The 25,685-nt window shown below is 44.6% G+C and overlaps 1 protein-coding gene across 1 annotated transcript; it reads right to left on the bottom strand.

The window, feature by feature from the left end:
* Positions 1–1,031: 1,031 nt before the first annotated feature.
* On the bottom strand, positions 1,032–24,390 carry LOC113889129 (cationic amino acid transporter 3-like). Its single transcript, XM_027535956.1, is given in 16 exon segments — positions 1,032–2,052; positions 2,215–2,323; positions 2,595–2,758; positions 2,955–3,154; positions 3,333–3,416; positions 3,418–3,433; positions 3,535–3,674; positions 3,841–4,054; positions 4,224–4,336; positions 4,575–4,632; positions 4,635–4,745; positions 16,249–16,407; positions 16,985–17,384; positions 20,000–20,072; positions 21,708–21,830; positions 24,013–24,390. Coding segments are annotated over 13 exon segments (1,788 nt in total). The 5' UTR covers positions 17,364–17,384; positions 20,000–20,072; positions 21,708–21,830; positions 24,013–24,390; the 3' UTR covers positions 1,032–2,011.
* Between the last annotated feature and the right edge of the window lie 1,295 nt (positions 24,391–25,685).

Genomic DNA, 25,685 nt, shown 5'->3' with positions numbered 1-25,685 from the left:
CTGAAAAAATAGTAATTAGAAGACAATCATAATATGTCAGACAAAAGTCATAAAATTATAATCATATTTAGCATTTCATTTGTAGGTATTAGTCACTCTGCTGCTGCTGCTGCTGCTAAGTTGCTTCAGTTGTGTCCGACTCTGTGCTACCCCATAGACGGCAGCTCACCAGGCTCCCCCATCCCTGGGATTCTCCAGGCAAGAACACTGGAGTGGGTTGCCATTTCCTTCTCTAATGCATGAAAGTGGAAAGTGAAAGTGAAGTCACTCAGTTGTGTCTGACTCTTCATGACCCCATGGACTGCAGCCTACCAGGCTCCTCCATCCATGTGATTTTCTAGGCAAGAGTACTGGAGTGGGGTACCATTTCCTCCTCCAGGGGATCTTCCAGACCCAGGGATCAAGCTCAAGTCTCCTGCATTGAAGACAGGTTCTTACCATCTGAGCCACCAGGGAAGCCCAGCAGTTCATTTAATGCTGTGTAATTAATTTCTGTTACATTTGAGTCCAGTTTTTCTATTAGTTCTGTTGACCTGGACTGATGATTAAGGATGACAGTGATAGTGAGAGTTTCAAGAAGTTTGTTAGGTTTTTGTTAAGGCTGGTATGATTTGTCCAGTGAGGTGAGTACCTTGACTACTGGATATTGTGGAAAGCATACCCCAAGTGGAAAACATTGATTTTTTTTTTTACAATTTTCTTTTCATTGTGAAGGCATCAATCCTGCCGCCAGGAAAGGCTTAAACCCATCATATAAAATGAGATTTGCCAGGGAGCCAGGAAAAGCCAGGCAGTCCTCTCCAGTGTCTCAGAGCCCTGAATGTTTAATCAACAGCCATTGTTTACCCATTTTAAATCCCCTCAATTAGAAGTAGACTGTTGCCATGTTCTTAACTGGTAGCTCAGATGGTAAAAACCTGCCTGCAATGCAGGAGACTCATGTTCAATCCCTGGATTTGGAAGATCCCCTAGAGAAGGAAATGGCAGCCCACTCCAGTATTCTTGCCTGGAGAATCCCGTGGGCAGAGGAACCTGGCGGGCTACAGTCTATGGGGTCTCAAAGTCAGACAAAACTAAGACTAACACTTTCACTTTCAGTTGCTATGCTACAAGGATATCAAGGTAGCAAAATTCTGACAATAAAAGTTAAGTTTTGTAGAAGCAGAATGAACTTTATCTACATGTGCCATAATCTTCAGAGATCACTGTGAAATACTCCTTATTTTCTCAACCAAAGTAATGAAAGATCTCAAAAGCAAATACAAATCACTTAGACCCAAAGAGTTCACACAGTCTGTTATCAAAAGCAGCACTCCAAGAAAACATTGTTGTCTTAATAGACAGAGAAAACCATACTCCAGTGTGGCAACAGCTTACTGTTAATAACAACATCTGTTTACCTAATTAATTTTAATTCAATTTTAGAAAGCCCTCTCTATAGATCTTGAAGAGGTAACACTTTTGGAAACACTTTCATCAGAGTGAAATCACAACTACATATTAAAAGAGACTTCGCAAGTCATATTTAAAGTCTGACTATAAACTTTCCTGCTGAGTCCAGGGGTAAATAATCCACCTGAAAATGCAGTTGGATCCCTGAACCAGAAGCTTCCACATGCTGTCATGCAATGAAGCCTATGCTAATATTTTATTTCTTCCTCTAGTTGTCAGTAACATCATAGTACTTTCTTTGTGAAGATTAATCTTACTACACACCTATGAATCATGCAATTTTCTGTATGCATATTAAGCTTTAAAACGTTTACTTAAAAATTATACAATAGCAAAGTCATTGCATCCACTGGCAATAAATATAGGGCACTAAATGCTTTCCATTTTCACGGTCCATAGAGGCTCAAAGTGCACCTTGAACCAGCAGATACCTCCAGTATATGGAGGGGGTCCACACAGCATCTATTTCCTGTGGCTAAGATGCTTCATCATTAGGGGTGTTTTAGTCCGGAGTCTGGGAGATGGAGGTCGGTGGCTGTGGCTGTGGCTGTGTTCTCCTTCAACTGTGTCGGATCCCATATCCAAAGCATATGGCAAATCCTAGTAGGGAAATGAGACAGAAGAAAAACAGGGGCTCTCCTCATTTATGAATGCCTAGTAAGCCTCCTATTATGGCATCTGACACAGTATAGGGGGGAGGTGGTTAGAAGAGAATTGGGTTCAGTCACTCAAGAAGCCTCTTCACCCCAGAAAGTCACTCACCAATCACATTCCAGACGCCAAAGAGGGCCCAGGTCCCAGAGGTCATCTGCATCATCAGGTAAATGTTCAGAAAGATGCTCACCAGTGGGAGGACAGGCAGAGCAGGGACCTGTGGGCAGAGTCAGTTCATCCCTGAACGCACCCTAGACGTCTGAAAAGGAGACCCTATGCAACGTGCGCGGGACAAGTTCAGTCCAATTCAGGCTGTGTGCTCAGTGCCTATTGAGCCTGGTTTGTAAAGCACTGAGTGTGGATCAGGGAAGAGTCCATAGGTTTCAGCAACTCCTCTTCTTCTCTGGTCCAGCAAAGGATGTTTAGACCTCAAAGCATGCAGACCTGCTTCACGAAAGGTGGACAGTTTGAACACATAGGTCACATACCCTGAACGTAAGAGGACTGGGGCTCTGGGGCTGCCTCCAGATGATGACCATGACCCCAGTGATGAGCAGCAGCAGCACAGCCACTGTTGTGAGCCCGGGGTCTCCAGAGAACACCTGGGTGGGCCACTGGGCCAGGATCCGGCTCAGGATGGTCAGCAGGAGAACTGCAAGGGTCAAGGAGGAGGAGAACAGGCTGGACCAGGAAGACAGATGTCAGGACCTCGGGTCACACCCCTTCCTGAAACCACCAACATCAGGAAGGGCCATGATATCCCCCAGACTCCTCAACTGACAAAATACACACTCTCACTCCATCCTGTTAATTTCAGAACATGAATAAAGGGAAACCCCACTGCTCACCAAGCAGGAAGGCACATCCAGAGACAATCTGGCCAGATTTCCACGTGGGGATGGTGCTGGTAGGGAACCACAGACTCTTTAGAATGTTTGAGATTCCTGCTTCAGGTTCAGATTCCAAAAGACTTCCTTCAACTACAGGTTCCATCTCAGTTTCTTCTTCCATTTTCTCATTCTTACTTAAATTCTGGTCTGGCTGGTACCTGAATTAGAGGTTTAAAGGCAATATTAACATCAGCCACTATTCACACAACATAAGATTGTCTATTCCACTTCTTTCTTCTCTTGAACAATCAGAAGGCAGTATGACACAGACCAGGATGACCTCCCCATCATCCCCATGACCCCAAGCCCCCCGATCAAGGTGTAGTGGGGTCTCACCTGAGAACAAGGACCGAGAAAGACACCATGGAGTAAGCGAGCAGAGACGCAACTGCCATGAGGTTTGCAATGTCGCTGAACTCAGAGTAATGCCATGATCCCTAGAATGGGGGAGCAAAAACGGCAGGGTTGGGATTAAGAAACCACGGGAACTGCACTTAAGGGAAATGGATCAAAGAAGAATTGAGTTTTCTTTATTCACCTGCAAGGCTTCCAGAAGACATGATGGCCATGACAGGGATTTCTTTGTGACCACAGACCTTGGCAAGTGTCCGGAAAAGGAGCCCATCCTCTGCCATTGTACAGATTAACCGAGACATGGGGAACATGTCACCCAGGAGGCTGGGAGAGAAAGTGGAGACACGTGTGAGGATGTGGAGAAGCAGGGGAGACCAGGGCATGCGCTCCCTAGTTTGGAGCAAGATGTCTTTCCCTCTTGTCTCTCAGTCCCAGGGGCTGGGGTGCATGAGCATCTGACAGTAGATGGGGAGAAACCCGTGACACTGACCTGGACATAAGAGCACAGAGGACACCAACAGCCACGACATGTCTGGCAGGGCCCCAGCCAACGTGGAGAAAAGCCTCGGGCAAGGGGCTGTAGTGATGAATCTGGTAGTAGGGCACCGTGAGGGTGAGTGCTGCTGAGACAGCAAAATATGCCAAAAAGCACATGAGGAGTGAGAAGAGGGAGATGGAGCGCTGAGGCTTTAGGTCTCCTCTCTCTGCAAAAGGGGTAGAAGCAGCAGGTCACGAAAATACCATGGGGTGAAAACACAGAATTGCCTTCTCTCTTGGGCTTCCAAAAGCAGGCTAACCTTCTCCCAACCTCTATGCCCAACGGCAGCTCAAACTCTGTCCAAACCCTGATGGGACACACGGTTACCACCTTACCTGTAGTGGTAATGGCAGCAAAACCGACAAATGCATAGAAACACGTAGCTGCTCCTTGGACAACCCCCTCAAAGTCAAAAGGCACAAATCCTCCAGCACCTGGAGGGCCCAAGCTGTGGCGGGAGAAGAAGCAAGAAAGAATATGGGTAAGGTGGGTTAAGCCATCATTTCTGGACTCTTCCCTCAATACCACAAGCTCTGTACTCCAGGAAACCCACCATCCGGATCCACCAGCCTTGGTCTCTTTAGTCCCTGCCAAATTCTCAGCTCTGACTCCCTTACACACACACACACACACACACACACACACACACACACACACATTAATATGACCAAGGGTATGCTCCTAACCTATACGTGAATACAGCTGTGGTCAATGTGTAGTCCCGATTTGTAAGCTTCCAGTTGGCAGGTCTCCCTTAATGAAGCCAGAGACGATGGTGAAGCTGAGAACCAAAATGTTGATGCCCGTGAACACTCTGTAAACCCGGGCTGACTCAGGAACTCCTAGAGCGAGTAGTACTGTAGGAGAGATGGAGTATGAAACATGCACAGTAACTAAGTCCATAGAGACAGAGAGTAGCCTCAGGGGCTGGCAGTTGTGGGGGTGGGGTGGATGGACCATGACTACTCAGTGGATACAGGGTGTCTTTCAAGGGAGATGAACATGTTTGAAACTCGATGCAGATGATGGCTGAACAACATTGTGAATGTACTAGTGCTCCGAATTGTCCCTTTTAAGATAGTTAATTTTTTTCTTATGATTTTTTAAAGTATTCATTTTATTTATATTTGGCTGTGCTGAGTCTTTGCTGCGGCATAACAGAATCTTTAGTTGTGGCTTGTGAACTCTCAGTTGTGTCAAGTGGGATCTTAGTTCCCTGACCAGAGGTGGAACCTTGGTCCCCTGCACTGGGAGCAAGGAGTCTTGGCCACTGGACCACCATGGAGGCCCTAATAGCCCATTTCTTATTGTGGCGATCATCTCACATAGGCAGGTCTATCACGTCATCACTGTGGGATTTCCCTGGTGGTCCAGGGGTTGGGAGTCTGCCAGCCAATGTAGGGGACACAGGTTCCGTCCCTGGTCCAGTGAAATTCCACGTGCCACAAAACAACTAAGCCCATGTGTTGTAACTACTGATCCACAGCTCTAGAGCCCATGCTCTGCAACATGAGAAGCTGCCAAAATGAGAAGCCTGTGTATCGCAACAAAGAATAACCCATGCTCTCTGCAACTAGAGAAAACCTGTGAGCAACAACGAAGACCTAGAACAGCCAAAAACACAACATTGTACACTTGAAACTTATTGTGCTGTATATCATTTATATCTCAGTAAAGCTGGGGGGAAATAACAAAATGATAAATTTATGCTATGTGAATTTCCCCTGAAATTAAAAAAAAAAAAATCTTTGGTCTCAGTATCAAGAAAGAAATATGGGGGCTGTCCTAAGATGGTGGAGGAATAGGACAGGGCGACCACTTTCTCGCCCACAAATTCATCAAAAGAACATTTAAACGTTGAGTAAAATCTACAAAACAACTTCTGATTGCTGGCAGAGGACATCAGGCACCCCGAAAAGCAGCCCATTGTCTTCGAAAGGAGGTAGGAAAAATATAAAAGACAAAAAAAAAAAAAAAAAAGAGAGAGAGACAAAAGAGGTAGGGATGGAACTCCATCCCAGGAAGGGAGTCTTAAAAAGAGAGAAGTTTCCAAACACCAGGAAACACTCTCACTGCCGAGTCTGTGCCGAGCCTTGGAAGCACAGAGGGCAACATAATAGGGAGGAAAAATAAGTAAACAATTAAAACCCACAGATTACAAGCCCAGCAGTAACTCCGCCAGCGGAGAAGCAGTGCAGACGCCTGCGCCCACCACTAGCAAGTGGGGGCTGGGCAGGGAGGTGCGGGCTGCATTGCTTAGAGTAAGGATCGGGCCTGAATGTCCCCGAGGGTAGTCAGAGCGAACTAATTTGGGCTAGCAAACCAGACTGTGGGATAGCTACCATGTGAAAAGCCCTAAGACACTGCCAGGCCCTTGCACAGAACAAAGGGTGGAACAGAACTAGCCGGCTGCAGACCATCCCCCTCCGGTGACAGGCGGCCAGAGCCGGAAGGGGGCAATCTCAGCCCCAGAGAGACATTATCTACCAAACTGCAAGCAGGCTTCTTTGCTTACTAGACCTCTTGGGGTTCTGGACAGTCATCCGCCTGAGAAGGTGGGCCGGTTGTACACCCAGAAAACCAAGTGGCAGGGACGGGAGAGGCGGTAAGTTGCAGTGATTGCGCTTGCCAAACACCTCATCATCCGAGCTGCTCGGAGCTGGGAAGGGCACAAAACGCAGGCCCAATGGAGTCTGAGCCTCTGAGGACTACCTGAGTGCCTGAACCAGAGCGGCTTAGACCTGGGAGGTGCATGCAGCCCAGGGCCGGCCTCGGGCGGTTCCTGGAGGAGCAACCTAGAGCCTGAGCTGTGTGGGCAGGGAGGGTGCACCTGCTGTGAGCGGGAGCAGGCGCAGTTTGGTTGAGACACTACGAGCACACGCCAGTGTTATTTGTTTGCAGCGTCCCTCCCTCCCACAGCGCGACTGAACAAGTGAGCCTAAAAAGTGTCCACCACCGCCCCTTTGTATCAGGGCGGAAATCAGGCACTGAAGAGACCAGCAAACAGAAGCTAAAACCGAGGGAACTGCCTTGGAAGTGACAGGTGCAATAGATTAAAACCCTGTAGTTAGTGCTAACTACATAGGGAGCGGCCTACAGATCTTGAGAAATATAAGCCAGACCAAGAAACTATCCGAAAGTGAACTGACCCCACACTGCCCACAACAACACCAGACAAAGTTCTAGATATATTTTTATGATCATTCTTTTCTTTTTCTTTTCTTCTTTTTTTTAAACTTTTTAAAAATTTTAAGTCCTCTATTACTCCTTTAATTTTCATTTTTATAACCTACTATTACTTAAAAAAAAAGACTATTTTTTAAAGCGAACTTCATATATATATATATTTTAATAACTTTTGTGACTTTGTTTTTTTTTTCTTCTTCTTCTTTTCTTTAATATTGTATTTTTGAAAATCCAACCTCTACTCTAGAATTTTAATCTTTGCTTTTTGGTATTTGTTATCAATTTTGTACCTTTAAGAACCCAATCTTCAGTACCTATTTTTACTTGGGAGCGAGATTACTGGCTTGACTGCTGTCTCCCTCTTTGGACTCTCCTTTCTCTCCACTAGGTCACCTCTGTCTCCTCCCTCCCCCTTCTCTTCCCTACCCAACTCTCTGAATCTCTGTGTATTCCAGACAGTGGAGGACACTTAGGGATCTGATTCCTGGCTGGATCTGTCTCTCTCCTTTTCATTCCCCCCTTTTATCCTCCTGGCCACCTCTGTCTCCTTTCTCCCTCTTCTCTTCTCTGTATAACTCCATGAACATCTTTGAGTGGTCCAGACTGTGGAGCGCACATAAGGAAGTGATTACTGGCTAGCTTGCTCTCTCTTCTTTTGATTTTACCTCATCTCATTCGGGTCACCTCTAACTCCCTCCTCCCTCTTCTCTTTTCCATGTAACTCTGTGAACCTCTCTGGGTGTCCCTCACTGTGGAGAAACTTTTCATCTTTAACCTAGATGTTTTATCAATGGTGCTGTATAGAAGGAGAAGTCTTGAGACTACTGTAAACATAAGACTGAAAACCAGAGGCAGGAGGCTTAAGTCCAAATCCTAAGATCATAGAACACCTGACTCCAGGGAACATTAAGCAATAGGAGCTCATCAAACGCCTCTATACCTACATTGAAACCAAGCACCACCCAAGGGCCAACAGGTTCCAGAGCAAGACATACCACGCAAATTCTCCAGCAACACAGGAACACAGCCCTGAGCTTCAATATACAGGCTGCCCAAAGTTACCCCAAATCCATTGACATCTCATAACTCATTACTAGACACTTCATTGCACTCCAGAGAGAAGAAATCCAGCTCCATCCACCAGAACACCAACACAAGCTTCCCTAACCAAGAAACCTTGACAAGCCACCTATACAACCCCACCCACAGCGAGGAAACTCCATAATAAAGAGAACTCCACAAACTGCCAGAATACAGAAAGGCTACCCCAAACTCAGCAATATAAACAATATGAAGAGACAGAGGAATACCTAGCAGGTAAAGGAACAGGATAAATGCTCACCAAACCAAACAAGAGGAAGAGATAGGGAATCTACCTGATAAAGAATTCTGAATAATGATAGTGAAAATGATCCAAAATCTTGAAATAAAAATGGAATCACAGATAAATAGCCTGGAGGCAAGGATTGAGAAGATGCAAGAAAGGTTTAACAAGGACCTAGAAGAAATAAAAAAGAGTCAATATATAATGAATAATGGAATAAATGAGATCAAAAACACTCTGGAGGCAACAAATAGTAGAATAATGGAGGCAGAAGATAGGATTAGTGAAATAGAAGATAGAATGGTAGAAATAAATGAATCAGAGAGGAAAAAAAATGAATTAAAAGAAATGAGGGCAATCTCAGAGACCTCAAGGACAACATTAAATGCTACAACATTCGAGTCATGGGAGTCCCAGAAGAAGACAAAAGGAAAGACCATGAGAAAATACTTAAGGAGATAATAGTTGAAAACTTCCCTAAAATGGGGAAGGAAATAATCATCGAAGTCCAAGAAACCCAGAGAGTCCCAAACAGGATAAGCCCAAGGCAAAACACCCCAAGACACATATTAATCAAATTAACAAAGATCAAACACAAAGAACAAATATTAAAAGCAGCAAGGGAAAAACAACAAATAACACGCAAGGGGATTCCCATAAGGATAACAGCTGACCTTTCAATAGAAACTCTTCAGGCCAGGAGGGAATGACAAGACATACTTAAAGTGATGAAAGAAAATAACCTACAGCCCAGATTACTGTACCCAGCAAGGATCTCATTCAAATATGAAGGAGAAATCAAAAGCTTTACAGACCAGCAAAAGCTGAGAGAATTCAGCACCACCAAACCAGCTCTCTAACAAATGCTAAAGGATATTCTCTAGACAGGAAACACAAAAATGGTGTATAAACTCGAACCCAAAACAATAAAGTAAATGGCAACTGGATCATACTTATCAGTAATTACCTTAAACGTAAATGGGTTGAATGCCCCAACCAAAAGACAAAGACTGGCTGAATGGATGCAAAAACAAGACCCCTACATATGTTGTCTACAAGAGACCCACCTCAAAACAGGGGACACATACAGACTGAAAGTGAAGGGCTGGAAAAAGATATTCCATGCAAATAGAGATCAAAAGAAAGCAGGAGTAGCAATACTCATACCAGATAAAATAGACTTTAAAACAAAGGCTGTGAAAAGAGACAAAGAAGGACATTACCTAATGATCAAAGGACTAATCCAAGAAGAAGATATAACAATTATAAATATATATGCACCCAACATAGGAGCACCACAATGTGTAAGACAAATGCTAACAAGTATGAAAGGAGAAATTAACAATAACACAATAATAGTGGGAGACTTTAATACCCCACTCACACCTATGGATAGATCAACTAAACAGTAAATTAACAAAGAAACACAAACTTTAAATGATATAATAGACCAGTTAGACTCAATGGATATCTTTGGACCTTTCACCCCAAAACAATGAATTTCACCTTTTTCTCAAGCGCACATGGAAACTTCTCCAGGATAGATCACATCCTGGGCCATAAATCTAGCCTTGGTAAATTCAAAAAAACTGAAATCATTCCAAGCATCTTTTCTGACCACAATGCAGTAAGATTAGATCTCAGTTACAGGAGAAAAACTATTAAAATTCCAACATATGGAGGCTGAAAAACATGCTGCTGAATAACCAACAAATCACAGAAGAAATCAAAAAATAAATCAAAATATGCATAGAAATGAATGAAAATGAAAACACAACAACCCACAACCTGTGGGACACTGTAAAAGCAGTGCTAAGGGGAAAGTTCATAGCAATACAGGCATACCTCAAGAAACAAGAAAAAAGTCAAATAAATAACCTAACTCTACACCTAAAGCAACTAGAAAAGGAAGAAATCAAGGACCCCAGGGTTAGTAGAAGGAAAGAAATCTTAAAAATTAGGGCAGAAATAAATGCAAAAGAAACAAAGGAGACCATAGCAAAAATCAACAAAACCAAAAGCTGGTTCTTTGAAAGGATAAATAAAATTGACAAACCAGTAGCCAGATTCATCAAGAAACAAAGGGAGAAAAATCAAATCAATAAAATTAGAAATGAAAATGAAGAGATCACAACAGACAACACAGAAATACAAAGAATCATAAGAGACTACTATCAGCAATTATATGCCAATAAAATGGACAACGTGGAAGAAATGGACAAATTCTTAGAAAGTACAACTTTCCAAAACTGAACCAGGAAGAAATAGAAAATCTTAACAGACCCATCACAAGCACGGAAATTGAAACTGTAATCAGAAATCTTCCAGCAAATAAAAACCCAGGTCCAGACGGCTTCACAGCTGAATTCTACCAAAAATTTAGAGAAGAGCTAATACCTATCCTACTCAAACTCTTCCAGAAAATTGCAGAGGAAGGTAAACTTCCAAACTCATTCTATGAGGCCACCATCACCCTAATACCAAAACCTGACAAAGATGCCACAAAAAAAGAAAACTACAGGCCAATATCACTGATGAACATAGATGCAAAAATCCTTAATAAAATTCTAGCAATCAGAATCCAACAACACGTTAAAGATATTATACACCATGACCAAGTGGGCTTTATCCCAGGGGTGAAAGGATTCTTCAATATCTGCAAATCAATCAATGTGATACACCACATTAACAAATTGAAAAATAAAAGCCATATGATTATCTTAATAGATGCAGAGAAAGCCTTTGACAAAATTCAATATCCGTTTATGATAAAACCTCTCCAGAAAGCAGGAATAGAAGGAACATACCTCAACATAATAAAAGCTGTATATGACAAACCCACAGCAAACATTATCCTCAATGGGGAAAAATTGTAAGCATTTCCCCTAAAGTCAGGAACAAGACAAGGGTGCCCACTCTCAACCACTAGTACTCAACATACTTTTGCAAGTTTTGGTCACAGCAATCAGAGCAGAAAAAGAAATAAAAGGAATCCAAATTGGAAAAGAAGAAGTAAAACTCTCACTGTTTGCAGATGACATGATCCTCTACATAGAAAACCATAAAGACTCCACCAGAAAATTACTAGAGCTAATCAATGAATATAGTAAAGTTGCAGGATATAAAATCAACACACAGAAATCCCTTGCATTCCTATACACTAATAATGAGAAAATAGAAAGAGAAATTAAGGAAACAATTCCATTCACCATTGCAACAAAAAGAATAAAATACTTAGGAATAAGTCTGCCTAAAGAAACTAAAGACCTATATATAGAAAACTATAAAACACTGATGAAAGAAATCAAAGAGGACACAAATAGATGGAGAAATATACCATGCTCATGGATTGGAAGAATCAATATAGTGAAAATGAGGACACTACCCAAAGCAATCTATAAATTCAATGCAATCCCTATCAAGCTACTAACGGTATTTTTCACAGAGCTAGAACAAATAATTTCAAAATTTGTATGGAAATACAAAAGCCCTTGAATAGCCAAAGCAATCTTGAGAAAGAAGAATGGAACTGGAGGAATCACCCTGCCTGACTTCAGGCTCTACTACAAAGCCACAGTCATCAAGACAGTATGGTACTGGCACAAAGACAGAAATATAGATCAATGGAACAAAATAGAAAGCCCAGAGATAAACCCACACACCTATGGACACCATATCTTTGACAAAAGAGGCAAGAATATCCAATGGATTAAAGACAATCTCTTTAACAAGTGGTGCTGGGAAAACTGGTCAACCACTTGTAAAAGAATGAAACTAGAGCACTTTCTAACACCACACACAAAAATAAACTCAAAAATGGATTAAAGATCTAAAAGTAAGACCAGAAACTATAAAACTCTTGGAGGAGAACATAGGCAAAACACTCTCCAACACACATCACAGCAGGATCCTCTATGACCCACCTCCCAGAATATTGGAAATAAAAGCAAAAATAAACAATGGGATCTAATTAAAATTAAAAGCTTCTGCACAACAAAAGAAACTATAAGCAAGGTGAAAAGACAGCCTTCAGAATGGGAGAAAATAATAGCAAATGAAGCAACTGACAAACAACTAATCTCAAAAATATACAAGCAACTCCTACAGCTCAATTCCAGAAAAATAAACGACCCAATCAAAAAATGGGTCAAAGAACTAAATAGAAATTTCTCCAAAGAAGACACACAGATGGCTAACAAACACATGAAAAGATGCTCAACATCACTCATTATCAGAGAAATGCAAATCCAAACCACAATGAGGTACCATTTCACACCAGTCAGAATGGCTGCGATCCAAAAGTCTACAAGCAATAAATGCTGGAGAGGATGTGGAGAAAAGGGAACCCTCGTACACTGTTGGTGGGAATGCAAACTAGTACAGCCATTATGGAGAACAGTGTGGAGATTCCTTAAAAAACTGGAAATAGAACTGCCATACGACCCAGGAATCCCACTGCTGGACATACACACTGAGGAAACCAGAATTGAAAAGAACACGTGTACCCCAATGTTCATTGCAGCACTGTTTATAATAGCCAGGACATGGAAGCAAAATAGATGTCCATCAGCAGATGAATGGATAAGAAAGCTGTGGTACATATACACAATGGAGTATTACTCAGCCATTAAAAAGAATACATTTGAATCAGTTCTAATGAGGTGGATGAAACTGGAGCCTATTATACAGAGTGAAGTAAGCCAGAAAGAAAAACACCAGTACAGTATACTAACGCATATATATGGAATTTAGAAGGATGGTAATGACAACCCTGTATACGAGACAGCAAAAGAGACACAGATGTATAGAACAGTCTTTTGGACTCTGTTGCGGGGGGGATGATTTGGGATAAGGACATTAAAACATGTATAATATCATATAAGAAATGAATCGCCAGTCTAGGTTCGAAGCAGGATACAAGAAGCTTGGGGCTGGTGCACTGGGATGACCCAGAGGGATGGTATGGGGACGGAGGTGGGAGAGGGGTTCGGGATGGGGAACACGTGTACACCCATTGCAGATGCATGTTGATGTATGGCAAAACCAATACAATATTGTAAAGTAAAAATAAATAAATAATAATAAAAAAAGAAGGAAATATGTCTCCCCAAGAAAAAGAAATGCAAAAAAGCAAAATGGCTGTCTGAAGAGGCCTTACAAATAGCTGTGAAAAAAAGAGAAGCAAAAAGCAAAGGAGAAAAGGAAAGATATACCCATTTGAATGCAGAGTTCCAAAGAACAGCAAGGAGAGATAAGAAAGTCTTCCTCAGTGATCAATGCAAAGAAATAGAGAAAAAACGATAGAATGGGAAAGACTAGAGATCTCTCCAAGAAAATTAGAGATAAGATGGGCTCAATAAAGGACAGAAATGGTATAGACCTGACAGAAGCAGAAAATATTAAGAAGATGTGCCAAGAATACACAGAAGAACTATACAAAAAAGACCTTCATGACCCAGATAATCATGATGGTACGATGACTCACCTAGAGCCAGACATCCTGGAATGTGAAGTCAAGTGGGCCTTAGGAAGCATCATTACGAACAAAGCTAGTGGAGGTGATGGAATTCCAGTTGAGCTATTCCAAATCCTGAAAGATGATGCTGTGAAAGTCCGCACTCAATATGCTGGCAAATTTGAAAAACTCAGCAGTTTTCCACAGGGTTGGAAAAGGTCAGTTTTCACTCCAATCCCAAAGAAAGGCAATGCCAAAGAATATTCAAACTACCACACAATTGCACTCATCTCACATGCTAGTATAGTAATGCTCAAAAGTCTCCAAGCCAGGCTTCAACAATACATGAACCATGAACTTCCAGATGTTCAAGCTGTATTGTGAAAAGGCAGAGGAACAAGAGATCAAATTGCCAACATCCACTGGATCATTGAAAAAGCAAGAGAGTTCCAGAAATATATCTATTTCTGCTTTATTGACTATGCCAAACCCTTTGTGTGGATGACAATAAACTGTGGAAAATTCTGAAAGAGATGGGAATACCAGACCACTTGACTTGCCTCTTGAGAAACCTGTATGCAAGTCAGGAAGCAACAGTGAGAACTGGACATGGAACAAGAGACTGGTTCCAAATAGGAAAAGGAGTACGTCAAGGCTGTATACTGTCACCCTGCTTATTTAACTTATATGCAGAGTACATCATGAGAAACACTGGGCTGGAGGAAGCACAAGCTGAAATCAAGATTGCCGGGAGAAATATCAATAACCTCAGATATGCAGATGACACCACACTTATGGCAGAAAGTGAAGAAGAACTAAAGAGTTTCTTGATGAAAGTGAAAGAGGAGAGTGAAAAAGTTGGCTTAAAGCTCAACATTCAGAAAACTAAGATCATGGCATCTGGTCCCATCACTTCATGGCAAATAGATGGGGAAACAGTGGAAAGAGTGGCTGACTTTATGCTTTTGGGCTCCAAAATCACTGCAGATGGTGACTGCAGCCATGAAATTAAAAGACGTTTACTCAGTGGAAGGAAAGTTATGACCAACCTAGACAGCATATTAAAAAGCAGAGACATTACTTTGCCAACAAAGGTCCATCTAGACAAAGCTATGGTTTTTCCAGTGGTCATGTATGGATATGAGAGTTGGACTATAAAGAAAGCTGAGCACCGAAGAGTTGATGCTTTTGAACTATGGTGTTGGAGAAGACTCTTGAGAGTCCCTTGGACTGCAAGGAGATCCAATCAGTCCATCCTAAAGGAAATCAGTCCTAAATATTCATTGGAAGGACTGATGCTGAAGCTGAAGCTCCAATACTTTGGCCACTTGATGCGAAGAGCTGACTCATTTGAAAAGACCGTGATGCTGGGAAAGATTGAAGGCAGGAGGAGAAATGGACAACAGAGGATGAGATGGTTGGATGGCATCACCGACTCAAAGGACATGAGTTTGAGTAAGCTCTGGGAGTTGGTGATGGACAGGGAGCCCTGGTGTGCTCCAGTCCCTGGAGTTGCAAAGAGTTGGACACAACTGAGCAACTGAACTGAACGGAACTGAAGAAAATGATTCTCACCTGGGAGTAAATTTTATTCCCCCAATATTTGGCATGGTCTGGAGACATTCAGTTGTCAGAATTTGGGGAGTGGGTTTCACTGGTATCTAGTGAGCAAAGGCCAGGGACCACTAAGCATCCAACAATGATTTTTTAAAGCATCCTGAAATGCACAGACCAGCCCCTCCTACCAAGGAATGAACCGGCTCACATTGTCAAGAGGGCCAAGAGTGGGAAACAACCGTCCAGGTCTTGCCTTCATGTCTCTCATAGCACAGACAGTCCTTTCCAGTCCTAGTCCCCACCCCCAAGTCTTTCCCAACCTCAGCTCCCCCTCCATACCCTACTCAGTCCATCTTTTTTTAAAAAGTATTTTATTTAGTTAGTAATTTGGCTGAGTTGGGTCTTAGCTGTGGGATCTTTTGTTGTGAGACAAACATCGAAGTTTGGGAATCAGTGGATAAAGAATCCGCCTGCAACGCAGGAAATGCAGGAGATGTGGATTCACTTCCTGGGTCAGGAAGATCCCCTGGAGAAGGAAATCGCAACCCACTCCAGTGTTCTTGCCTGGATAATCCCACAGACAAAGGAGTCTATTGGACTATAGTCCAAAGGGTCGGATGTGACTGAGCAACTACACACACACACACAGACACACACACAGATTCTCTAGTTGTAGTGTGCGGGCTAAGGACTTGGGCATAGTTGTTCTGTGGCACATGGGGTCTTAGCTCCCTGACCAGGGATTGAACCTGTGTCCCCACATTGCAAGGCGGATTCTTAACCACTGGACCACCAGGGGAGTCCTCTCATCCCATCTTATATCTGACCCCTGACTCACCTGCAAGCAGCAGCACCAGGCCCAGTGCGAAAATGTCTGCATAAATGGCCAGGAAGTAGGGCATATGCAGAGGGACAGTTCTCTCCAATGCCTGAGAGATGAGGTCCCCAATGAGGCTGTCAAAGGCGTACATCCAGGCCCTGGCTGTACACGCAGTGGCTGCAGCAGCAGAAGAACAAACATTCACAGACAAAACTGAACACCTAGTAAGTGCCAATGGATGTATTTTGGAGGAAAAAATAGGCAAAACATAATCTCAAAGATTTTTTTCCATGGGGTGGTGAGAGCAGACTGTGATGACTCACAAAATAGGTCCACTATTTAATACATTAGGAGATCAGTGTTTCACAAGGAAAGAAAACAGGGAAGTTGGATAAGGAGGGATAAAAGATGAGGTATAAAATATCAAGTGGCAACCCTCCCCCCCAAAAAAATCACTCACAGGCAACAGCTGAGCAAAGAGTCCAATATAATGAGGTGATGAGCCTGTGGGACACGCCTCCCTCCCACCCATGCCATTTCCTTTCCTTCTTATTCTTAGTCCAATTATTTAAGGAAAGCAGGGGAGAGCTGAATAGAATGAAGTTGTGGGGTTTTCCAGCTACTGTTACCCACTTCCCCTAACAAGTCAGGTAACAAAGAGCCCATGAATAAGACCACAATCCCATCTCCCAGTTTCCTGACCTTAGCCCCCACACCTTTCCCCCACACCTGTCGCCTGGTCCCATCACCTCACCAATTAAAAATAACAGTATGATGTTCCAGCCAACGATGAAGGCCCAGAGCTGCCCCATCGTGACGTAGCTGCAGACATACGCAGAAGAGGAGCGTGGTACCCGGGCGTCAAACTCCACATAGCAGAGCCTCGACAGCAGAGAAGACAGGCCGGCCACCAAGAAGCAGATGACAATCGCTGGTCCAGCTACGTACTTGGCCACTGCACCAACCACGATGTACAGGCCGGCTCCCAGGTTTCTGCCCACACCCAAGAACACCAGTTCTATGGCACTCAGATGAATCTTGAGACCGTCAGATTCCTTTATGGTGTCTTCCCCTCGCCTGTGGACCAGCTTCTGACCAAACTGACGAACACACTGATGCACCATCCTAGACATAGTTGAGGAGGCTATGATCTGCTGAGAAAACAAGACACAGAGTCATCCAGATTGCTTATCCATCCTAGACCCTAGGAGTTAAAGTCCGTGAAGTACTGGAGTGATGAGGGGCAGGTGGTAAAAGGACACACTGGGCAAGTTATCCATCTCTGAGCCTAGGTTTCTTCAAACATAAAGAAGCCTCTTAATGTGCAAGAGTGTTTAAAGAGAAGTGATGGGGAGCAGAATCAGTTCAGTCGCTCAGTCGTGTCCAACTCTTTGCAACCCCAGGGACTGCAGCATGCCAGGCCTCCCTGTCCATCACCAACTCTCAGAGCTTACTCAAACTCATGTCCATCGAGTCAGTGATGCCATCCAACCATCTCATCCTCTGTTGTACCTTTCTCCTCCTGCCTTAAATCTTTCCCAGCATCAGGGTCTTTTCTAGTGGGAGCAGAATACATCTTCTCAAATATGCCCCTTTGACGGGTTGACTGTTTTGAGCTGAAGGCAGTGAAGACCCAGCAGACTCAGGAGAAGCTCCTTGCCTCTCCCTTAACTGCTCAAAATAATGTAGATTAAGGGACCTACACCAGAAAGAGAGCTATTACCAAAGACTACATTTTATTTCTAAAAGGATTATTTGTCTGGAGTGGCAAACATTTGTTTATCAAGCATTTGTTTTTTTTTGTTGTTGTTGTTGTTGTCATTCAGCCACTCAGTTGTGTCCGACTCTTTGTGACCCCAAGAACTGCAGCACACGAGGCTCTTCTGTCCTTCACTGTCTCCCACAGTTTGCTCAAACTCACTTTCATTGAGTCGAAGTTGTCATCTAACCATCTCATCCTCTATCTTACCCCTCTCCTTCGGCCCTCAATCTTTCCCAGAAGCAGGGTATTTTCCAGTGAGTTGGCTCTTCACATCAGGTGGCCAAAGTATTGGAGCTTCAGCTCCAGCATCTGTCCTTCCAATTAATATTCAGGGTGGATTTCCTTTAGGATGGACTGGTTGGATCTCCTTGCCATCCAATGGACTCTCAAGAATCTTCCAAGTATTTTCTCTTTCCATCTTCCTGTGGGTTCTCTTCCTCCCATTTGAAGCCCCAGATCCCTACAACTCCCTTCTCCTTAGGTCAGGGGAGGATATGAGCCTCAATTGTTTGAATGTCTTTGAGTCTCAGAACTTTTATGGGGCTCCCCTATGCAGCAAATTGAATCTCGTAATCTGTCTTTTTTCTTTTTTTGGCTGCACTGGGTCTTAGTTGCAGCACGCAAGATCTTTTGTTGAGGCAGGTGAACTCAGTTGCGGCATACGGGGTCTAGTTCCCCAATCAGGGATCGAACCCAGGCCCCCTGCAATGGGAGCATGGAGTCTTGGCCACTGAACCACCAGGGAAGTGCCTGTTTGCCTGTCTTATGTCAATTTAATTATTAGACAAGTCAAAGAGTGTAGAAAAAGAAATTTCTGCCTCTACAGAAGCAAAACCTTTCAGCATAGTGCCTGGTTCACAGTATCTGCTTAACGGGTATTATCTGACTGGATAAGAACCCTGATTTCTTGGTTTTAAGCAAAATCAACCAGTTCTGCCATTTCAAATCCAGCTCTGCTATTTATTAGCTTGTTGCTATTGCACGTGCTATATACCATCTTTGACCTGCTTTTCTCTATACCACTGGGAAAACTGTCATTAGGATTGTTTCCTTCTATCCTAGATAGGGATGAAGTGACTAAGGGGCTTGGTGATCAAAATCACAGACTCCACATGTTTCCATGATGAAGATTCTAAAACCTGGTAGCTTCCTGTTTTGTTGCCTGCAGAGTGACATGGAATAGGGACTCTGCTTTGGGGCAGAAGGAGATGGAATTTGTAGGGAGGGACAGACTCAAGCCCAGCTCAGTCAAAGCATCACAGCAGAGTGGCCTCCCAACTAACTGCCTGGAGGGATGAGGGACTAACCTTTACTCTGAATCAGGAATGACAGGACTCTGTTTCCTGCTGCTTTGGGGTGTGAAATGTCCCCTCACTACACTGCTCTGCAGGGCTAGGCTGACCCAGTGACCACAAGTCACCACCAGGGGGCTTCCACCCCTGATACTCTGAAGTCCAAGTTTAGCATTTTGGTTCAGAGCAAGCATTCAGAGAGCCAGGACACTGATTAGAATCTTGGCTCCTTGAACACTACTGTGCCTTTGAACAGGTCATATACTTCTCTGGACCTATGTTTCCTTCTTGCTCAAATGCTGCTGACAAACCCTTGAGCACTGTGAGTAGGAATGTAAGGGTTTCTAGAAAATCTAAAAATGGAATTACCGCATGATCCAGCAATTTCACTGCTGTGTGGTCACCCAAAAGAACTATAAATAGGATCTCAAGGAGATATTTGCACACCTATATTCATATCAGCATTATTCACAATAGCTGAAAGTTGGAAGCAACCCAGATGTCCAACCTCAAAGAAATGGATAAACGTGATGAAGTCTATACATGCATTGAAAATACAGCTTCATTTTCTAAATTTAGTTATGAGTCAGGTATTATAAAACTCACTGGTTTATAATCAACAGTTTTAATAAGTAAAAGTTTAGAAGACTTCCTTTCCATTTGCCCCTTCAGTCTCAGGAATTAGAGATTATTAGATTAAATAAGAGTAACATACTTGAGAGCACTGGTCTTAGACACAGGGAAAGTCTTGTTCTTCTAGCAGGACATGTTCTCTCAGTGTCACAATTCTGAAAGAAAAAAAAAAGTATTTTAAAAGCTAGCTTTGTCTAATTGCAGATATAAAAAGAACCAGGTTTTTGTCCGTTTGTTTTTGTTCAGAGAGGTTGTTTTTGTTGTTTGTTTCCCCCAATTGCAAAAAGTTTTATCTTAGCCAGTTTTCTCTGGAGTCCAGAGAATTTTGTGGCCACACCATAATAAAATGTCATCTTTCTTTTCTCTAGTCAAAGTTTTATAGCTAAAACTTAGACCAGATAGTACTCAAATTGGCCCAGATAAGAATGGCAGACTGGCTGAGAAAATGCTGTCCCACAGGGATCGTCCCTCTGGGGAAATGGGGTCTTAGTTTGATTAGATGAGGGGGAATGAGATGGCAGAGGAGCAGGTGGGTGTGGAGTTCATCTCTCTCCAGAGATACATCAGGAAGACACCTTCAGACACAGGAGATCTTGCAGAACGGCAGCTGAGAGCAGGCAGGAGCCACTGGAGAAGACTATATAGAACCACACAAAACTCGGTAGGGTGAAGGAAGTGGGGGGAAAGAGGAGAGTCAGTAGGACTGGACCTACCCTTGGAGGGTGGGGGGACTGAAGCAGGGGTCTGGTCCCTACGTGGGTGCCCTTGGAGGCTGAGGAAACTGTTCAGGGGACAGAGGAGAAGCACTTGAGGCTGAGAGTTAAGCAGCTGATATGTGAGAGTCTGAATGGAATGAGAATCACTGAGACAATCCTTGCCGCAGCCATATGTTCCCCGGGGAGAGGGATGCAGGGACGCAAGTCTCCTGGAAGGTGCAGGGCTGGGAGCTGGAGCGCAGGGATTGTGGAGCGATTCGGGGTGAGCTCAGCTATTGACTGCGGGGGAGAAGCCCGAGGGGACGTGAGGGAGGAGGTGGCAGTAGGAAATGCCTGTGCAGGAAACTCGGGCAGCCGTGGAGGCAGGGCGATCCTGCAGAGTCACTCACAGGCGGTGGAGCCATCGCTGTGGCCTCTCTGTCCCCACAAGTCAGCCGTGGACAGTGGAAGGCCCCAGAGACAGGCTGGCCTGTTACTGCCTTAACGGGGGAGGGAGCCGGGAGCAATAGAGAAGGATCGGCCACAGAGGCGCTCTGACTGCAGCTGCCAGAGGTGAGAATGACACCCTGAGAGGGCCAGAGCTCCCTCGGCTGAGACAGCTGGGGTCCCTGCACACTCGGAGCTCCCAGAGTTCTCACGATCCGAGCAGCTGTTCCACCTCCATGCTGGATCCTCACTGGGGCAGAGCTGCTGCCAGAGGCTAGAAAAAGCCCTAATAGCACGGTATCTCCTGTGACAACAGCCCCTTTGTACTCAGCATTGCCAGGGTCCCAGTGATCCGAGCAGCTGTGCCACCTCCATGCTGTATCCCCACTGAGGCAGAGCTGCCAGAGGCTAGAAAAGCCCCTTTCCTGTGGCCCTAGCTGCCAGTTCTGCTGAGCACCTGGTGCTCCAGGCCCTGCCACCCCAGCAGCTGTACCCGCCTCACCCCGTCCTCCCTGGGGCAGACCCATGCCTCCAGGGCAGCCTCAGGAACAAAGCCCTGTGGACGACTCACAGGCAGAGGTGGAGACAAAGCTACAGCTGATACCCAGGGGCAGTGCAGCTAAGGAAGAGAACTCAGAACCTTCCCACCTGCTGCACAAGTTGCAGATTGAATCCACTTGATCAAGGAGGCAGACTCTGTGTCTCTGAATATATGAAAGGACACGGAGCACTCCCGCAGAAGAACCCATGCCAGCTCTGGCAGCTGTGGACCTTGGAGGCAAGAACAGGCAGGAGAGGACCAGATTAGAATCTGAGCTGCCCACGCAGCAGGGCCAGAGACCAGCGCAGTGTTGGAGGGCTCACAGGGAGGCGAGGTGCATGGAGACTCCCAGGGAGGGAAAGGACGCTGACAGCTAAGATCCAAGGAAAACATTTATTATTTTTATATTTTGACTTGTTCTCTAGTTGCTTCTGGATTTTTTCCCCCCTACTCTGTTGCTGTAGTAGTTGATGTTATTAGTACTGTTAAATCTACTTAAGTTTTTGAGAATTTTTTACCCCGCAGGGAGAATTTTTTTATCACACTTTTTATTTCCTGTTTATACTTCTGCCTCTATGTTGGTGTTCTGTGGTTCTTTGGGGTTTTCCTTTTAAATTCTTAAAGTTTTAAATTTTATTATTATTATTTTTCTACATTTATTCTTTGGCTTTTCTTACTGCTATTTTCCTGTTGTCCCTATTCCTTAATATACATAAATCTTTGTCTACCTCTACTTAATTTTGCTTCTTCCTTCTTCCTCTTCTTTCTTTTTCTCACCATATTTGTTTTGTTTCCGTTGCTTTATTCCCCAGTTGGCACCTTGATTTGGTTTTATTTTCCAGTTTGTGCTGTAGTTAATTTTGTTTTTCACTGGTGGCTGTCATTTTTGGTTCCCTTTGCTTGCCGGGTCCATCTCTTGTACTTTATTTAGTTTTTGACTGTTTGGGTTTTGTTTATGGGTGTATATGTCTGTGTGTGTGTATTCCATTGTTTTCATTTGGCAGATCAGAACAATCTGAAGGAGTAAGGGAACTTGCAGGAGTGGGGAAAGCTTGATTTCCCCCCTGAGATTTGGAGGAAGATTGAAGGGGATCGTTTAGAATGTAGGGGAGTTAACCTCCATCCATGTTCCCATACTTTGGCAATGTAGATCTAATTGTAGGATAGTATTATAAGCAAGAGACCAAATTTTTTCATGCCCTAACTTAAATAAAGGCCAGGCAATATTACAGCAAAGCCTAGTTTTCCTTTTCTCAGCCTCTCTGGCTTAGAAAGGGGATTCTCCATGTTGAGCAACCTGCAACCAAGAACCGCGCTCTTAGAAATAAAGTCCTGTGTTCCAGAAACATTCCTTGTATTAGTAGGAGTGTTAGTGTTAGTCGTGCAGTCGTGCCTGACCCTCTGCAACCCCATGGACCGTAGCCCACCAGGCTGCTCTCTCCATGGGGATTCTCCAGGCGAGAATACTGGAGCGGGTTGCCTTTCCCTTCTCCAGGGGATCTTCCCGATCCAGGGATAGAACTTGAGTCTTTGCCTCTCAGAGAAATTCTTTGCTGTTTGAGCTACCAGGGAAGCCAGAAACATTCCTAAGGGGCACCTGATGGTGGCTCAGAGTGTTTTCTGGATTTCCCTCAAACCCTGTGCTTGGTGGGATTTTCAGTGTCCTCTGCTCTACCTTTGATCCCTGACCAGACATCGCTGGTGGACCAGTCTCTCCCATGAGGCACTGCCAAGACTTTCCTTGGAGACATCTTTTGCACCAATGAGGTCTGCTGGAACGTGGCCCACCCAGCAGGCTGTCCCTTGCCCGGAGTGAGGGGGGACTTGCTGGAGGACCTGAGAGCCTGGAGGCAGGAGGATTCCCAGAGGGGATTTGTGGGCACCGGGCATGGTTGGAGATTAAACAGCAGGAGCACCCCAAGTCTATCACCCTGTTTGTCTGGTGTCTGGGGTAAAACTGAAGGGGACATAAAGTTTAGGGGAGAAAGTAATCTTGCTTCTCGAGTAAAGTAGGAAAGGAAATCACAGGAAAACAAAATTAGAGAAAGGCAGTGTTTGTGCTGGCTGCTCGGGGAGAAATACGTTAGAAGACAGTGGGGCCTGGGGGATAAAGTGTGGGTGTAGCAGGGAGCGATTTGTTGGAGGTGGTGGGAGGTGACCTACGGCTCCCAGCACCTTGCTCGCGACCCTGATGAAGGCGGCGGACATGCTGGGGGTGTAGTTTAGCTGAGCGAGAGAGAGGGAGAGAGGAAAGAGGAAAACCAGAACTTGGGCTCCTTCACCGAGCGGATCTAGACTGAAACCTGTGGGTCTTGGAAAGAGAACAAAACAGAGAGTGAGAGCAAGTTCTCATGGAGAGAGAGAGAGACTCAGAAGTCTCCAGCCAACAGTTTAGGATGACCTGAGGTTTACCTTGAAATCCCAGATTTCAGCACCAATGATCTCGGAGAGAGTGTCAGCCGTGAGCGGTGGTTTGAAGCCAGAGCCCCGTTCTCTGCCCAGGAATTGGACTCGGAAGGGCCTGGATGAATGGCAGGAAATCTAGCTGCAGCCGCTCGTCCTCCAGGGGCTAGAGGCTCAAAACAAGGTTCCCCCAGCCTTTGCCCTCATTTAAAAATGCATTTCTCAAGAAGGCAAAAGCTGTAAAAACAAGAACAGGTAGAATGTGTACTATAGACACTCAGCCCAACAAGCAGGTGGGCACATAGTTTGTTCAGTTAAGACGGAAGCAAGGCAGTCACACACCCAGAAGGAAAGGGTGTGGGGGGGTCCCCCGCCCCATGAGGAGGAGCTCCGTGGACACGCAGGTAAATCGTTCACACGGGGCAGTCCTTCCCGGTCTCTGCAGCCTTTGGCCAGTTTCCTGGTCTCTGTTTCCACACTGGACTGCCCTCAGTTACCGAAGACTGAGACTCTCTGTACACCGATGCCAAATCAACCCCCAAGACAATTGTGGGGGGAGTAGAAGAGGAGAGCTTTCTTATTTACCAGGCAAAGGGAGACACACCAGGCTTCGGCCTCGAAAGAGTGATGTGTTCAACCCCAGGGAATTTAATCAGGGCTTTTACAACTGTGGGTCCAAGGTGAGGTCCCTGAAAAGATTGCAGGGTGAGCAGGGCTTGCACTCCCTTAATCTCATCTCGGGGGATCTGCGGTCTTTGGTGGTAGGCTCTCCCAGTTTTGATGACCTTCTCTGGACCCTTTAATCTCAGGTGGTTCTGGGGCTGCTCCTCCCTCCATCAGCAACTGCGCGAATCTGCCCTTTGGAACGCATGGAAGGTCATCACGGCCGGAGTCTTGCCTACAAGAAACGGGGGACAGAAAGGCCTCTGTGCCTGGGAGCCCCACTGGGCAGAGGCAGAGAACAGACTCGTGGGGAAGGAGAGGGTGGGGCGAATTGAGAGTCGCACTGACATACATACACCTCTGTGTATAAACCACAGAGCTAACGGGAAATCGCTGTATAACACAGGGGGCTCAGCCTGGTGCTCTGTGATGACCTAAAGGGGTGGGTTGGGGGAAGGGAGGGAAGCTCAAGGGGGAGGGATGTATAATTATGACTAAGTTGAGTTGTTGTATGGCAGAAACCAGCACAATATTGTAAAGCAACTATCCTCCATTTTAAAAATAAATTAAGCAGAAAGAGTTCTATGGGACTCTCACACATAACAAATCAAATTTGTTAATTTGTCTCATGTCAAATTAATTATTAGATCAGTGAAAGAACCTAGAAAGCAAAGTTTTCTGCTTCTTCAGAAGCAAAAGATTCCAGTACAGTCCCGGGCACATGCAGTAGCTGCTTAATCGGTAAAAGCTGAGTGGATAAAAATGATGATTTTTTAATTGAAATCCACCTGCTCTGCTGGCTCACATCCAAGCTCCTGCTCCTCTCAGCTGGTCTGATTTTGCACAAAGTACCTACTGTCTCTGTCTTGCTGTCCTGTGTAATTCAGTGGAGGTTTTTATTGTCATTATTCCCTGCCTTCTTGGATCAGGACGAAGTGTCTTTTAAGGGGCTTGCTGATCAGAGAACTCAGACTCCACACATTTCTTCACCAAGGATCCTGAAACTTGGAAGCTTTCTG

The sequence above is a fragment of the Bos indicus x Bos taurus genome, unplaced genomic scaffold (assembly GCF_003369695.1).
Source record: "Bos indicus x Bos taurus breed Angus x Brahman F1 hybrid unplaced genomic scaffold, Bos_hybrid_MaternalHap_v2.0 tig00003542_arrow_arrow_obj, whole genome shotgun sequence".
Classification (NCBI taxonomy): Eukaryota; Metazoa; Chordata; class Mammalia; order Artiodactyla; family Bovidae; genus Bos; species Bos indicus x Bos taurus.
Note: the sequence above shows the minus strand (reverse complement) of the source record. Positions and strands in the feature narration are given on the sequence as shown.